This window comes from Rhinoraja longicauda, chromosome 8, assembly GCF_053455715.1.
Source record: "Rhinoraja longicauda isolate Sanriku21f chromosome 8, sRhiLon1.1, whole genome shotgun sequence".
Classification (NCBI taxonomy): domain Eukaryota; kingdom Metazoa; phylum Chordata; class Chondrichthyes; order Rajiformes; family Arhynchobatidae; genus Rhinoraja; species Rhinoraja longicauda.
Genome location: NC_135960.1, coordinates 37,230,318 through 37,247,818, shown reverse-complemented (window position 1 = coordinate 37,247,818; position 17,501 = coordinate 37,230,318). Strand labels below are relative to the sequence as shown.

Below are 17,501 nucleotides of genomic sequence, written 5' to 3'. Positions count from 1 at the left end.
TTAATAACAATGGAGAGAGCTGAGTGCACCTGCGATTAATCAGAGGGGCTGATATGGACATATAGATTGGACACAGACCAAATGAGCAGTAACAGTGTGAAGGACAAATTCATCAAGTTACAAGGCAGTTGTCTGAATTAGTGTGTTGAAGAACCAATGGACCATTTAAAAAAAAATCAAGTGTACCTAATTTTGAATAATAAGAAAAGGTCAATTGAAGATTATTTATTTCCAATATTTTATGCTTTTCAGATTTCCAGTATCTGCAGTTTTTTAAATATTTGTCCGACAAGCAACGGCCAAGACCACCAGCTCGGCGCCTTGGACCGGGGACACACTCGCCACGGACCGAAGACGGAGGACCCACTGGAAAGCCCGGCTCGTCCACTGTGAACTTGGCCCCGAGCAATTGGTGCCAACGAGACCTGCACCACAGAGAACGAGGGGGTACCCACGAGTGAGGTGGATCGTGGAGAGCGAGGTGGATGGATGGTCGAGAGCATAAGGGGACCCGCATTGCCGAGAGCTACATGACAGGGGGCCACCGAGAACAAGGGGGGGACGCGGTGGGGGGCCGTCGTGATGAAGGCGGATCCGGTAGGGGGCCACCTGTTCCCGGTGCAGCGACAGGCCTGGTTCACTGCTGCAAGCAGTTCAATAACTTTGTCAGCGCCAGAAACGTGGCGACTCTTGTGTACTGCCTAGGTGAGGTCTGCTGTGTGATTTTACCGGGTTGCATGCAAAACAAAGTATTTCACTGTACATGTGACTAGAAAATATAATTGAATTGATTAATAACCGTATGTGCCCTTTAAGAAAGAGCAATCATAAAACATACTGCCATGGAGTAGGGACTCGTTGATGAAGAAAGAACACAAATAAAGAATTCTTATACAGTTTGGGAGACTGAGGGTACGACATGGAACAGCTATTCAGTTTATATCATTGATTTGGATAAAGGGAAGAAGTGTGGTAAATCTTAGTTTCCTGATGATACAGGTGGGGTGGTGGCTCTGTCGGATGTGGGGAATTTGCAGACAGGCTCCCAGTGGATTTGAGGTGGCTAAGTGAGTGGACGTGGACATGGACTTGCAAATGGAATGTTACGTGGGAAAAATGTGAGATAACCCACTCCGATACACAAAAGTAAATATACTAATTGGTGAATAATTGAAAAGCATTGCTGTTGAAAAGAACCTTGGTATCCTTAAACATAAATCACTGAAAGTTAATGCGCAGATAGAGTAGGCAATAAATGGTCCATCTGCATATATTGCAGCAGGATCTGAGTACATAAATAAATGCATCTTCCTGCAATTACATAGGGGCCTGGTGAAACCGCACCTGGAATTTTGTCAACAGATCTGGTCTCACTTCCTCAGGAAGGAAATACTGTGGCAGAGTGAGTGCTATAAGATGGATTCCTGGGATGGGGAAATTGCATCAAAAGATATAAGCAAACTGCATATCCTATTGCATTTGGAAGAATGAAAGGTGATCTCATTGAAATAAAATTATTAGGGGATTTGGCAGGGTAGACACAGGGATGACATTTCTCCACTTCTGCAATGTCCAGAGATTGTGTTCTCAGTCCCAAAATAAGAAATTGTCTATTCAGGACTGAGTTGTGAATTCTGATTTTTAGTTCTGATTTTCGGAAGACTTTTGATAAGGTACCACATATGAGACTGCTAAACAAGATAGGAGCCCATGATATTAGATGCATGGTTCCAGTATAAATAGAAGATCGGCTAATGGGCAGAAGGTTTCGAGTGGGAATAAAGGGGGCCTTTTCTAGTTGGCCGCCAATGACTAGTGGTGTTCCGCAGGGGTCAATGTTGGATCCACTACTTTTCACATTGTGTGTAATGATCTGGATGAGGGAACTGATGGCTTTGTGGCCAAGTTTGTGAATGATACAAACGTAGGTGGAGGGCAGGTAGTGTTGAGGAAGCAGGGACTCAGATCCTGCTGCAGAAGGACTTGGACAGGTTGGAAGGGAGGGCAAAGAAATGGCAAATGGAATACTGCATAGCAAAGTGTATAGGCATGCACTTTGGTAGATGAAATATAGGTGTAGACTACTTTCTAAATGGGGAGAGCATTCATTTCAAGAGGACTAGAATATAAAAGCAAGAATGTAATGCTGAGGCTTTATCATGCACGGGTGAGGCCACATTTGGAATATTGTGAATAGTTTTGGGCCCCACATCTGAGAAAGGATGTGCTGGCTTTGGAGAGGGTCCAAATGAGATTTACGAGAATGACCCCGGAGATGATTGGGTTAATGTATGAGGAGTATTTGAAGTCTCTGGGCCTGTACTTGCTGGAGTTTAGACAGACAAGGGGGGGTTTCATTGAAATCTACTGGATAATGAAAGGCCTAGAAAAAGTGGACATGGAAAAGAAGTTTCCAGTAGTGGGAGAGTCTAAAACCTAAGGGGACAACCTCAGAATATAAAAGACGTACTTTCAGAATGGAGATGGCGAGGAATTTCTTTAGCCAGAGGGTGGTGAATCTGTGGAATTCATTGCCACAGATGGCTGTGGAGGCCATGTCATTGGCTATTTTTAAAGCAGAGTTTTATAGACTCGTGATTAGTAAAAGTGTCAAAGATTACTGGAGAAGAGAGGAGAATTGGGTTGAGAGGGAAAAATAGATCAACCATGACAGAATGGCTGAGTAGCCTAATTCTTCCAAATCTGCCTTATGGTTTTATGGAAAAGAAAGTTCTTCAACATTGTCACCATGTAGTGAATCTTTAGAATTCTCAACTTAAGAGGGCTGTGGAGACTCAGTTCTGAGTACATCCACGACATTAAGAAATGTATTTAACTGGCACTGTTAAGGGCCTGTCCCATTTCGGCGATTTTTAAGATGACTAGAGGTGACTAGGCTGTCGCCGCATGATCGCCGGTGTGTCGCGGGCATGGTCGTGAGTAGTCACCAAAAAGTCATAGCTTTTTTCTGGTCGCTGCGGAAGATTTTCTCCCTACTTGAAAATTTTAGGCGACTGCTGGCTTGACGCCAGTGATCGTAGCTTGTCGTCTCCTGTCGTGGGTTGTCGCCTGGTTGTCGCCAGGTGACTTTGGTTGTCGCCGGTGCTGATCCACCTTTTATAAGAATTTTGTTAGTTTGAATAAAATAAATTTTGGACATTTTGACCAAAGATTGATGTTTGAAGTTATTGTATTTCAGAGTAGTTCCTCAGGCGTCTCTTTCAAATATTTTAATTTCATTTATATCGACCAATAAAACAAACTCAAACACAAGCATTGCACTGCATTGAAAAGCGAGCTCTTTTCATTTATTTTGACATTGCACTGTATTGGGTCTCTTCAGGGACAAGGGCTTCAACCACACAGACCTCTTCTTGGGCTTCTTCTTCCCCATTCTTCTTGTCCATCTGTCTTGCAGAATTTTAAGCATGAGGGCCGCTGCAAGCAGCAGGGCTTGCATTTGATGTAAGAGCAATGCCATCATATGATGCTTCCTGGCAGTCATGATGCAGAATGATCGGAGAACCTACCCACACCTCTTTGGCACCAAAATTACATGAAATGGCTACCGTTGTCATCAGTTGTGACTTGACAGGGTCGTAGCTTGTCGAGGGTTGACTTCTGTTGTCGTAGCTTGTCGTAGTCGCTGTCTTAGGCGGACGTCCTAGGTTGCGACGACTGGGTCACCGGTAGCTTGCCGTCGACTAGGTGGTAGGTTGTCGTAGCTTGTTGTAAACATCGTCGTAGGGGAAAGAAAGTCGCCGGTTTCTCATCGATCTGCTAAGACTTTGGCAGTCGCCTTAAAAACCGCCCAAGTGGGACAGGTCCATTAATCTTCAACTGAAAATTAATTTCAATTTTTAACACAATTTTAATCTTCTTTTTTTATTTTCAATGAAGATTCCAACTTTGGTTTGACTGATAGTGAAGGAATGGGCCGTTGCGTGGAAAGAACAAGCAAGCAAGCATGCCAATGCCATGGCCAGTTTGACTATTAAGTTAGACTGTGTAATCTGCATCTTCACCCCATTTGCCTTCCTTAGTTCCATATCCCTTAATACCCTTGTCTAACAATAATCTATCCATCTCAGTATTTAAATTTGCAAAGCATTCACAACTTAATTGGCTTTTGGGGGAGGTGATTTACGTTTCCACAGTCATTTTAGTAAAGTGCTTTTGATACATAATCCAAACACCCCAACTCTAATATTAAAGCTGTGTTATGCCCCTTGATCAGGACTGCTCATAGCCTCCCTATTTAAGTTTGATTAATAATTACTGATTATAAATTCCAGTGCAGTAAAATGTAAAAAGCAGTGCACTAATCACTTCTTACTGCAAATTTCAGTTATGCCAAGACTTAAGGCTACATACACCATTGCAGCAATGTTGTAGATGGTCTTTATTAAAAATGTGTCATCTGGGACCTTGTCTGGGATTGGGCTGGCGTAAAGAGTTACAAAACAGTCAGTCGACAGGATAATTGAGGTCTGGAATCAGCGAGCAAGTTTAAGTGGCTGAATGTGGTGGAGTCATCCACAATAATACAATAACTACGGGAGCTTGGCCAATTGTGCAACTTCAGTATTGAATTAACCTACCAACCTGCACATCTTTGGGACATGGAAGGTAATCAGTGCACCCAGGGGAAATGCATGTGTTGGAGGGGGAGAACGAGTTATTTCCACACAGAAAGCTCCGAAGTTCAGGACTGTACTCGAGTCTCTGGCATTTGAGGCAACGTAACAAGCTATGCCATTGCGTCGTCCAAGGTCAATGTTGTGTTGGTGGGAAAGCAAACTCAGACCTCCAAGGGGACATCGAACAATAAATGCACCAATTCATCATGTGATAATGACCAGATGCGCACATGCATTGCAGGAATTTAAATGTAACTGATTTAGGAGAAATATATTAACTTCTCATTTGGGGATTTCTGAGTTTCCTGTGGCAGTGTTGAAGCCTCTCGATGGCGGTGGTGGGGCCTCGTGGGTCGACCCATGGTCGGCGGTCGATGAGGGCGGGAAACCACCGTGAGGGGGAAGAACAATAGAGGACCCGGCTGAACAATGGGTGGACTGCCGTGAGGGAGGGGGAAGAACAATGAACAAGGGAAGACCCAGCGTGGGGAGGGGGGGAGGGGAGAGAACAAAGTCTTTGTCTTTGTCTGCAAGCAAAGAATTTCACTGTGACTTGCCACATGTGACAATAAAGTATTCCATTCCATTGTTGTGTTTCATGATTACTGAAGGTGGAGGGGGGGACGGATGTGTGCCATCGATTGAATGCACACCGTCTTTTTCGCAGGGTTGTGTAATCAAGAACTGGAGGGCATAGGTTTAAAGTAAGAGAGGAAAGGTTTAATGGAGTGGTACGTATATGGAATGAGCTGCCGAGGGAACTGGTTGAGGTAGGTATCATATTTAAAAGACATTTGGACAATTAAATAGATAGGAAAGGTTTAGGGGCATAGGGGTCATACCCAGGGAAATGGGACTAGTGTAGATGGCATCCTGGTTGGGTTAGGCCAAAAGGCCTGTTTCTGTGTTGTGTGACTCTGTGGCTCTGCTCGACCTCACCCTTCACCCCCTCTATACCTGGCTCTGGTCAGATTATGTTTCAGTGATCTTTTGAAGGATAAATATTGGCCAGGACATTAGTCTTTGAAAAACGAAGCTGAACTGTCTGTCTCTGCTCTACCTACAAACCTCTCTAAGGGACTTGACCCAGAGCCTACTGGTACAGTCATCACAGGGCTTTGTTTGGTTCTTGTCACAAAATCACAGGGGAAAACATATAAACATCAACACTGGTGCAGGGATGTTGCACTGTGGTTTGTAATACATGGAGTTTGTGGTGGGTAACCACAGTGAGTTTTTGATTGAAGATCTATTAGCCTGACATGTCAGTGTACCATCTGCCAAGCTACATATCTAACAAGGAGTGAAAGATTGATGTTTGTCACGTATAAAGTATGACAAGCAGATCACCTCAAGGAAGGAAACAGTGTGCATGCCTCAGTTGTTATTTTTTCCCCATTGTAAATCAGGTGTAGAGCTACATGCCCATTTCTCATAATCAATATATATATATATTATATACATGCTGTCAGTGGGCTGTCAGTTTTGGCTCTGCAGTAGCATTCTTATTTACAGGTCAGGAGTTTGTGGGTTCAAGTTGCACACCAGTGATTTGAACTCAAAAATCTAGGCTGATGACTGAGCAAGTGCTACGGCATTGAAAGTGGCAAATGCTGCTTGAAATGTTAGAGTGAACCCCATCTGCCTTCAATTGGATATCATGATACAACTTGAAGCAGAGTAGGAAGGTTCATCACATTGTCCTGGACAGTGCATTCCTTTCACAAACATTACACAACTGGTTATCTGTGACCAATTGCAAAGGAGGTGCTATGTGCAAATTAGCTGCTACTTGTCTTTCATTACTGTCTTCACTGATGAACTCCACTACAGGAGTGTTTCACTGATATCCAATATTGCTAAGGGTAATATAGAATTGTAAATCTTTTTTAACATCAGACCTAGACCTAATAGACTTCGACCCAAGTATTGGTCAGAAAACATTGGTAATTTTGGGAATAAAGTTTAATTACATGTGGTGAATTTCCCTGCTCTTCTTCAAAATATCATAATTACATATTCAGGTAAACCATTTATTTTTAAAATTAACCACCCAACAAATAAAATAGCAAATTTGTGGGTGAAAGTGAGTAAAAATAATTACATTTTAAGCATCTCCTCACAACGTAATAGCATATTCTTCACAATGCAATAGCATTTGTGACCTCTCCCTTCAATACTTGTTATTTTGTGGTAATGGTATTGTCCAAACAGTGCATAAATAATTTAGGGATTTGTAATAGAAGGGCACTGACATGGGATTTATATTTCCACAATAGCTTTTACTTTGCCTCACAAGTGGGAATAACAATCCTATTTCCTTCTCATCCAGATTGTTTTCTCATTATAATAACTGTCGGAGCTTTATAAATAAGTAATTGGGTTTGTTTATATGTTATTCTAAAGAGGTGCATTACGAACTCAGAGGGACATTTAATATTCTCATTTATATCACGCAATCCCCCTCGTCACCCGTCTTCAGCGGCACCTAACTATGCTTGTTGTAAATGGCTTTAATGTCGGTACTACCTGCTGAAGGGCTTTCTGAACCACAGATGCGTTTGCTGTCATCCACAGGCCACAGAGCTAAATATGAGCCTCGAGTTCTGCAACCTGAACATGCATCAGGAATTCCAAAGGCTTTCTCTTTTGTATTATTAATGGGTCGCCATAAACCTACTGATTCAATCCCACAGCCATAATCAAGTTGGAAACCACAAGGGACTGTACTCGTGACCAACAAGCCAAGGTCTTTTTGTCGGTGCAGAGGTGGTCTTTGCAGGAGAATCAAACATACAGAACAGAAACAATTTAAAAGGTTAATGGAAGGTTCCTCTTCATCCCAAGGGGCTTAATTTCAAAGTGTTGGTTGAAATTATGCTTGAATTGTATAGTGGTAGTTCAGATCTAGAGAAACTCATGATGGGGTGAAATCTGGAACAAAAATTTGAGCAAGGTAGATTACGCATCTTCACACAACAGATGGCAGGAAATTGGAATTCCCTTTGCCAAACACTATTGCCCTTGGTAATCAATTCAAAATTTCAAAACTTAGATTGATAACCCGATAGTGAAACTGTTCATAAAACCAAGGAGACAAATCGAGCGGAGTTACGGATCAGCCATCAGACTGGCAGGTTGAAGGGGCAGAGTGAGTCGCTACTGCTCTACATCATGTTGAACCAACCCACAGTCATACGTGGCGAGTTAAAATAACAGAAACATTTCTGTTTTTCAAAAAAGAACCATAGCACAAATAGAATAAGGAAAGAATTCAGCTAAATCATAAACCACAAATTTTTTTAAAATGTTAACTCTGCTACAAAAGATTAATTTGCTGTGACCTTGTCTGCAGATATAAAAAAATTAATAATAGCAATGTGTAGCTGAAGTCATTGTGCCTGTCATATAAACAAATGTTGGCTATTACACCACAAGCGGTTTATTATTGGAATGATTTTCATGAATATTGAAAACCGACAAGTGAAAAGAAATGAAACTGCTCATGAGATACCAGTTCCTTCTCATGCGTGAAATAAGCCAGTAATCAACTGCTAGCGATATGAGGAGGAAAGGAATGGTAAGATAAACCATGTCAATAGTCCTGTCTTCAGTGAGCCAAAGTACCTTTGTGATATATCACTTGCCATCTCAATGGCATAAAGATTTAGCTCTGCTTCTGAAAAATAGCTTTCATGTTAAAATATATTTTAAAAAGCAGGAAAATTAATTATGAATTATACCAGATTTGAAAACCATCTTTGATAACCCTTGAGCCTGATCCAAATGTGACTTTCAAACCCTGTTACAAACCTTTTTGTCAAAAGCTAACCTGCAAATTTTCACTGGTATTCAAGTGTAGCTGGAGAAAGTCACCCTCAGATTGGAAGTGCTGAACCTGCAAGATGGTAAAATCTGAGAGCAATAGCTCACCACCAAAATTCAAATCTACCTGCTTCAATGGAGCTAAATTTCAGTAGGGGAGAACAATGTGCAGATTCTTGTGTTTGGTGCTACTAATCAGAGGACAAATTTCTAAGTAACAGCATTTTATTGCACTGAAATGTTTTAAAGCACATTACACAGTGAATTATTTTATGACTGCAAAGACTACCATTATACAGATAAATGAGGCAGGCAAGTTGCCTTCGCTAATGTCCCATAAATAACAAGATGGAATGACCAGATAATTATCACAACCCCCTGTGGAAAGGCTTATGCAGGGCACTGGGATACTACAGAAAGGGAGGTCACTCGGCCCATAGTGTTGGTACCAGCTCAGCAGAGAAGCTGACAATTGGTTCCACTGGCTGTTCTTTCCATTTAGGCATGAAAAGGCATTTTTTTACATATCGCACTGAACTAGCTTCGACCCCACTTTCAGGCAGTGCACTCCAAATCATAGTCATTATTTGCCTGTGTTGAAAATAATTATTTTCAACACTGGCATTTTTTGTCAATTAACTTAATAACGATGTTGTTTGGCAACTTTACACATTTGCCAATGGTTCTAATTACCTTTTTAAAATCCCTTCTGATTTTTGAATATTAAACCTTCCCACAACCTTACCTTTAATCGCTTCATAAACTGAAATTTCCGTCCTGCTAGATCTCCTCGGAACCCTCTCCAAGGACCCCATACCCCAGAATGGGCACAATTTACTCAATGAGGCATAACCATGACTCATAATGGTTTGCCACGTCCCTTGCCTTTGTACTCTATGTCTCTCTATTAACAAACACAGGGGACTTGAATGTTTTATTAATAAACTTATCAATGTCATTCAGAAATTCTTATTTGTGAAACGCAAGTCTCCCTGCTCCTTTGCCACTTTGAACATTTCACCATTTAGTTTATACTGCTTTGCTTCATTTTCAATTCTGAAGTACATCAGTGCACTCCTTTCTCTTACTGGGACATTCACTGACATTGTAGAATTCACCAATACAGTCAAATAGGACAATGTCTTAGAGTTCTGAAAAGGGCATAGATGCACTGAATTAAGTACAAAAAGCATTTACAACGATGATGCCAGATCTGCAATATTATACCTGAGAGGCAAGGATGAATAAGTTAGCAGTCTTTACTTGCAAAAAGCAAAGATCTCATAGAGATGTGAACTTATAAAATATTATGAAAGGGGAGACACAAGTAGAGCATTTCCACTCCAAAGGGAGTTAAAATAAAGGCCATCGATATAGATTGTTATGAAGAAATCAAAATAGGCCACTCAGAAGAAAATCTTATCCGACAGTCTGTGAGTGTGAAACAAGCTACCATAGAGCGTAGTTAAGGTGCATTTAAAGGGTAGTTACAAAAGGATACGAGAAAGAAGGGAATAGTGAATCACACTAATGGAATTGGACAAGGAAGCTGAACAATGACTTTTGCAGAGCACAAATGGCATTGTGCTCAATGGTCTACTTGGCTCAACGGTCTGCTCTGCTATGTGTTGCCCATTTTGTGTAGTTTTAAGGATTAACATATCGTTTGAAGCATTGCAGACCCCCTCCCCCCCTCTTCTTCTTGCTCCATCTCCAGTAGTGGAAGGTGGGGAAAGTTGGCGGCTGTGAACGGTCTGCGAACTCACCAATTGTACTCTCAGAAAGCATCCTAAAGCTCCGCCATCGGCTTGGAAAGCAGGATATGGCGATCGCAGCACACAGAAGAGGAGGAGGGGTGGCTGCTGGAGGCAGGTCACATGGTTGCAATGTTTGCGGATCATGCTGTTGACGAAGGCGGCCGCGGGAGGACCTAAAACATCTGGGCGAGGTTGTGAATTTGTGCACAGCCTGCAGCAGCTGCACAGGGTGGCAATGGAAGGAGCCAACATCATCGTGCAGTGCCAGAAAAATTCCTATGTTATTGATCCATGCTGGCAAGACTCCAGGCTTTAACATGAGAAAATAAGAAATGCACATCTTATTGGGTCAAGATCAGACTTTTCTGAGGCTTGACAATTGCAATTGTTGTTCCCGAAGCGAATCTATTGTACTCACCCATAGTATGATTTAAATAGACAGCATGCAGAAAAAGCTTTTCACTGTAACTCTGCATGTGACAATAAACAAAACTTCAATTTCACCCCTGTGTAAATGGATTAATTACATCATGATGTGTAAGAAAATAACTTCAGATGCTGGTACAAATCAAAGGTATTTATTCACAAAATGCTGGAGTAACTCAGCAGGTCAGGCAGCATCTCAGGAGAGAAGGGGGAGGGGGAAGAGAGGGACAGAGGAACTATCTAAAGTTGGAGAAGTCAATGTTCATACCGTTGGGCTGCAAGCTGCTCAAGCGAAATATGAGGTGCTGTCCTCCAATTTCCGGTGGGCCTCACTATGGCACTGGAGGAGGCCCATGACAGAAAGGTCAGACTGGGAGTGGGAGGGGGAGTTGAAGTGCTCAGCCACCGGGAGATCAGGTTGGTTAAGGCGGACTGAGCGAAGGGGTTGAGCGAAACGATCCCCGAGCCTGCTTTTGGTTTCGCCGATGTAAAGAAGTTGACATCTAGAGCAGCGGATACAATAAATGAGGTTGGAGGGGGTGCAGGTGAACCTCTGTCTCACCTGGAAAGACTGTTTGGGTCCTTGGATGGAGCTGAGGGGGGAGGTAAAGGGCCAGGTGTTGCATCTCCTGCGGTTGCAGGGGAAAGTGCCTGGGGATGGGGTGGTTTGGGTAGGAAAAGACGAGTGGCCCAGGGAGTTATGGAGAGAACGGTCTCTGCGGAACGCAGAAAGGGGAGGGGATGGGAAGATGTGGCCAGTAGTAGGTGACGGAAATGTTGGAGGATGATTTGTTGGATACGCTGGCTGATGGAGTGGAAGGTGAGAACGAGGGGGATTCTGTCCTTGTTACGAATGGGGGAGGGGGAGCAATAGCGGAGCTGCGGGATGTAGAAAAGACCCTAGTGAGAGCCTCATCTATAATGGAAGAGGGGAAGCCCCGTTTCCTGAAGAATTAGGACATCTCTGATGCCTTAGTGTGAAACACCTCATCCCGGGCGCAGATGCGGCATAGACTGAGGAATTGGGAGTAGGGGATAGACTTTTTGCAGGATACAGGGTGGCAAAAGTCTATCCCCTACAGCCCAGCGGTATGAACATTGACCTCCAACTTAGATAGTTCCTCTGTCCCTCTCTTCCCCCCCCTCCCCCTTCCCAGTTCTCCCTCTAACTTCCTGTCTCCACCTCTATCCTTCCTTTGCCCCGCCCCCCTGACATCAGTCTGAGGATGGCTCGACCCGAAACGTCCCCCATTCCTTCTGTCTTGAGATGCTGCCTGACCTGCTGAGTTACTCCAGCATTTTGTGAATAATTACATCATGATAATCAAAACAAAAATTGGCAGATGCCAGCAATTGGACAAAGGGTCCTTAACCTGAAGCGTTAACTCTGTAATTTATATTTAACGGATGCAACGGGCTTGTTGCGTGGTTCCATCATTTTCTGTTTTAATTAAAACTTGATATTGTTGATTCACAAATTCGGGTTTCTACATCTGCTCTTAATTCACAGCATTGTTAACAATGGCAGGTTTGAAGAAAAATGGTGCACAACACCATAAAAGATTTGACGGGTATCGAAGAAATGCTGAATACTAAGGTTTAATGGGGACATCTTGTCCTAGAATCCTGCAATCAATTCCACTGTATTCTGATTGCAGCTAACTTTCACAGTCATTCACCGCTATAACAAATAATGAGATTGGTTTGAGAACCCAGGAGCAGCAGATGAAAGAAAATCTAATCCAAGGTTGTCAGGGAAATTTAAAAGGATAAGTGGGCCGAAGTATCAAGAAAAATACTTCCTCAAAAGCCAAGCTTATGGGTCAATTGGAAACATTAGAACTGAGACTGATAGATTTTGTTGGGTGAGGGCCTTAAAGGATGCAGGACAAAGGCAAGTAAATGGATTTGAGATACAGTTCAGCTGTGACCTAACTAAAATTATGGCACTAGGATATGGCAATGTCAATTAAGAACAGGATAGGCCACTTGGTACCTCAAACCTTCTCTGTCATTCAATGACTGTCTGATTTTAAAATCCATTCCATATTCATGCCTTCTTGCGTGATCCTTTAATACCCCCTTGCTTAACAAGACTATTGACTTCTACCTTAAAAAATTCTCAAAGGCTCCACCAGCCACTGAGTTGGTTCTACCAACCTCCAAAGAATAGTTTCACTAATTCACACTCTTTAGAGAGAGAAAACACAATCATCTGCCTTGAATGAGCTACCCCTTATTTTTAAACATGACCACCAGGGTCATATCGTTACACAGCATAGAAACAGAGCCTTCGGCCAAACTAGGATGCCCTGACTAACCTAGTCCCATTTGCCTATGTTTGGCCGATATCCCTCTAACCCTTTCCTGTCCACTTATCTGTCCAAATGTCATATGTGTTGTTATTTTATCTGCCTCAACCACTTCCGCTGGCAGCTTATTTCATATACCCACTACCCTCTGTTTTGCTCCTCAGGTTTCTATTACATCTTTCCTTTCTTGGAATGGCCTGAATCTTTATTTCTCAATCCTGGCATAAATACATGGTGCATTCAATCTGTCTATATGACTTTATACACCTTTATACGATCATCCTCTGGTTCCTGCATTCCAAGGAATAAAGACCTAGCCTGCCCATCCTCTCCTTATCGCTAGCCCCAGGCAACATCCTTATAAATCTTCTCTGCACTCTTTCCAGCTTAATGGGCATCTTTTCTATAGATGGGTGACCAAACTGAATACAATACTCCAACTGCAGCCTCACCAACGCCGAGTACAACTGCAACATAAGTGTAAGATGCTGGTACAAAAGGTATTTATTTCATAAAATGCTGGAGTAACTCAGCAGGTCAGGCAGAATCTCAGGAGAGAAGGAATGGGTGACGTTTCGGGTCGAAACCCTTCTTCAGACTGATGTCAGGTGGGCAGGACAAAGGAAGGCAACATAACGTCCCAACTTCTATACTCAATTCCCTAAATGATATAGGCCGATGTGCCAAAAGCCTTCATTATCACCCTATCTACCTGCCACGCCACTTTCAGTGAATTATGTGCTTGTACTACTTCTGCTCTATAACACTCCATAGGCCCTTCCGTTCACTGTGCAGGTCCTGCCCTGATTTGATCTCAAAATGGAATATCTCACACTTATCTGAATTAAATTCCTTTAGCTATTCATCGGCACACTTGTGCAGCTGATCATGATCCTGTGGTAATTGTTGATAACCATCTCCAGTCTATGGTATCTCCCATTTTAACGTCAGCAGCAAACATACTGATCATGACTTGTACATTCTTATGCAAATCATTGATATATCTGACAAACAAGCAATGTACCCAGTATCGATACCTGAGGCACACTAGTCAGAGGCATTCTGTTAAAAAAATAGCTTTCCACCACTACCATCTGCTTCCGCCCATTAAGCCAATTTTGTATTAAGTTAGCTAGATCCCCCTAGATCCTTTGCAACTAACCTTCCAGAGCAGTCTACCATGCAGAACCTTATCAAAGGCTTTGCTGAAGTCCACAGAGACTATGTCTATGAACTTACCTTCATCATCATCTGGGTTCCTTTTTCAAAAATCTTTCAATCAAATTTGTGAGACATGACATGACCATACACAAAACCATGCTGACTATCCCCACTAATAGTGACTATTAACCATTAGTTCTAGATTCTCTCCACCTCCTTCCAGACAACAATTTTATATATTTTGGTTTATGAAAATAAAAAGCTATCTCCAGTTCTTGTTGAAATGAAGTATAAATATCTGAAACAATGCAAACAGGTATACTGTATATTCTGGTTCCTCAATAATTCCAAAACCAATTAGCATTCAAAACACAGAAAGTATTCCATGAAAGAGACATTTATTGGCACAGCATGTCATATCTTTCATTGCTATTTTCACCCTATGAAAATATCACAATTCAGAACAGTCTGAAGAAGGGTCTCGACCCGAAACGTCACCCATTCCTTCTCTCCTGAGATGCTGTCTGACCCGCTGAGTTACTCCAGCATTTTGTGTCTCCCTACAATTCAGAACAATCACACTTGTTTAAGAATAGGATTTAGAATGTAGTCAAACTGTTTGCTGCCTTACTATGGATTCATCAACTAATCTTACAAAACTCAGTTGGCATCATGGACTATGAAGCGGCCAAGATTAACGTAGAAACAAAAGTCCTTGGATAGTTTCTCTGCAACATAAAACCAATGAACCAACCCCAATGAAAGGTCAAACCATTAACAAAGGAATAAACTTTGGAGAATGCTTACCATCATCTGGAAGTTCTGGTCCGTCATAAGACTTGTCAATTGCAGCCCTGAAGCTCTCGTTGCAGCCTCGGCCACGGACCATGTGAGGCCGGGGTCTGTGGAAAGGGAGTTCATTCTTCCTGACCTCTGCCACAGCTGTCTGCAAACTCTCGAGAGAGCTCGACTTCTTCAAGCCCAGCATAGGACCCACATCTTTCCCCGTGGAATCTGGGGAGGAAAACAAAAACAACATTGCAAATATATAACCCAAAATGTTATGAGGCAGAACCTAGAGCAGGGCTCACTAAACATAATCTTGTTTACAAGGCACTCGATGCTGATTTAAACCGCATAGTACAGCAAACAAGCTTCAGAATGCAGTTAAAAAGGGTCATACAAACTATTGCAAATGGACCCCCTCTGAAACAAACTGCAACATCTCACAATTAAATCAGGTTTATTCAGTCATTGAAGGGAAATGACCAACAAATCACCATTGGAAATTCAATCCCAGAAATATACGATTGTGTGACAATTGACTTCAAACACAATTGGTGCAAAGAATTACTTAACCACATCCGTTTTGACCAGGAATAAAGGTGGACCTCTGAAGTGTGTTATTTTTCCACCATGGATAAAAGGCAGCGGCTCCTATTTATTTTGGTTAACTATTAGCAAACTGGTTGCACTTTGCAAGCTGGAATGTTTTGGGAAATTCAGCTCAGAGAGAACAGTAATCCAACTGCATGTCATATTTTTTCATATTATTATTTATTTTTCTTTTCATATTTCAGATACAGCGCGGAAACAGGCCTTTTCGGCCCACCAAGTCCGCGCCGCCCAGCGATCCCCGCACACTAACACTATCCTACACACACTAGGGACAATTTTTACATTTACCCAGTCAATTAACCTACATACCTGTACGTCTTTGGAGTGTGGGAGGAAACCGAAGATCTCGGAGAAAACCCACGCAGGTCACGGGGAGAACGTTCAAACTCCTTACAGTACAGCACCCGTAGTCAGGATCGAACCTGAGTCTCCGGCGCTGCATTCGCTGTAAAGCAGCAACTCTACCGCTGCGCTACCGTGCCGCCATCAAGGTTCAATGGATGTACTCTACCCCAGAGACAGGCAGTTGTAAGTTTAGGTTTGGTTCAGAACTAGGTGGTTGTCACTCCAGTGCAGCACTGCGGAAGTGTTGTGCTATCGCACAAACAGCTGGATACTTAACCTATTGAGCCCATTCCACTATTCAACAAGAGCACAGTCGATCTCCAATGCAATGTCCTAGAACTTTCCCATTCCCCTCAGATTTAAAATGAACATTTCACCAAACTTCTACCACCATTACCACGTAGAGGTATTCTCCAACATTCTACCTAAATGGCCTTGGTCCAATCCTCTTTAGTCAGAGTGTAGTTCATCTGTGGAACTTATTGCAACAGAGGGCTGTGGAGGCCAAGTCAGTGGATATTAATAGATGATTATCACATTGTTGTTTGCAGGAGTTGTGTGCAAATTGGCTCACTGGGAACCTCTTAAAAAGGTTACTTTCTATTGTTCATTGTATTTTTTAAGCAATACAGAAATAAAACACACCATATATATTAAATATGATTGACTATATCTACAGGATTTGTTACTAAACTATTGATTCCAAAGTTCAGAAGTTTCAATAGACAACCCTAGATGAAATCAAGCATGTGGTATATTAAATGAATATATAATTAATTTGTGATTTCAGATTAGTCAAGAAAATGTTTCCCTTTTGCTACCTTATAATGATCAGTGGCAGCTGTATACAGAGTGAAAGCATTTTTGCTATTTGTTATACACCAGGAATAATGCTCATCTCTATTACAGAAACCTGCACAGACCCCAAGTACATAGCAGTTTAGTGTTTCCTATTTTTTGTGCTATTTCTACTCCTTTCCTTCTTTCTTGTTAATAACACTCATTGCATACAGGTGGTGAATGGAAAACCTGAGCACTGTTTTTTCCTTTCCCCATTAAAATCACTCCTAGGAAGTGTTGGATACTTCAAATGGTCTCCTTGTAAAGACTGGGGATAAAACCACAAAGGGATTCGAAAGCAACAGGCTGCAGTTTTAGCAGAGTTGGAGATAATGGGCAAGCAACAGTGATAATAGCAGTCTGTGAATGATAATGATTTGAATGAGAGCTTTGATGTACAATATTGAGGAAAAAGAGGTTAGTTTTAAAAATGCCTCAGGCACAAGATTTGAAATAGACCCTCGATTTAATGGACCCCTTTCTAACAGATTTTTTTAATAATGGACGGGCCTGCCTGACGCCATCACAGCTCATATGACCTCCCTAGCTTGGTCACTGTGGGGCTCCCTCCGCTCTCACCATCTGCTGCCTCCTTCTTCACTTTGTCCGTTTACCTCTCCACTGTCGTCTCCTTCTCCTTCTTCTGTCGCTCTGTTCACTAGGCCTCTCCTTCCCCCCTCCATTGCTGCCCTCTCCTCTTTTTCCTTCTCCTCCGAAGTCGCCGACATACTCCACCTTGGAGGGCGTTGGCGGCTGCAGGGGAGAGGCGAGGGGAGGGGGGAGGTCAGAGTGGGGAG

At 42.4% G+C, this 17,501-nt stretch overlaps 1 protein-coding gene across 3 annotated transcripts in view; it reads right to left on the bottom strand.

The window, feature by feature from the left end:
- The window catches only part of LOC144595861 (partitioning defective 3 homolog B-like), a 916,989-nt gene that overhangs the window by 355,156 nt on the left and 544,332 nt on the right, over positions 1 to 17,501 (bottom strand). For all 3 annotated transcript variants that reach the window (XM_078403665.1, XM_078403667.1, XM_078403666.1), the window contains one exon: positions 14,929 to 15,135. In XM_078403665.1, the coding sequence (XP_078259791.1) occupies positions 14,929 to 15,135 (207 nt within the window). The remainder of the gene's footprint in view (positions 1 to 14,928; positions 15,136 to 17,501) is intronic.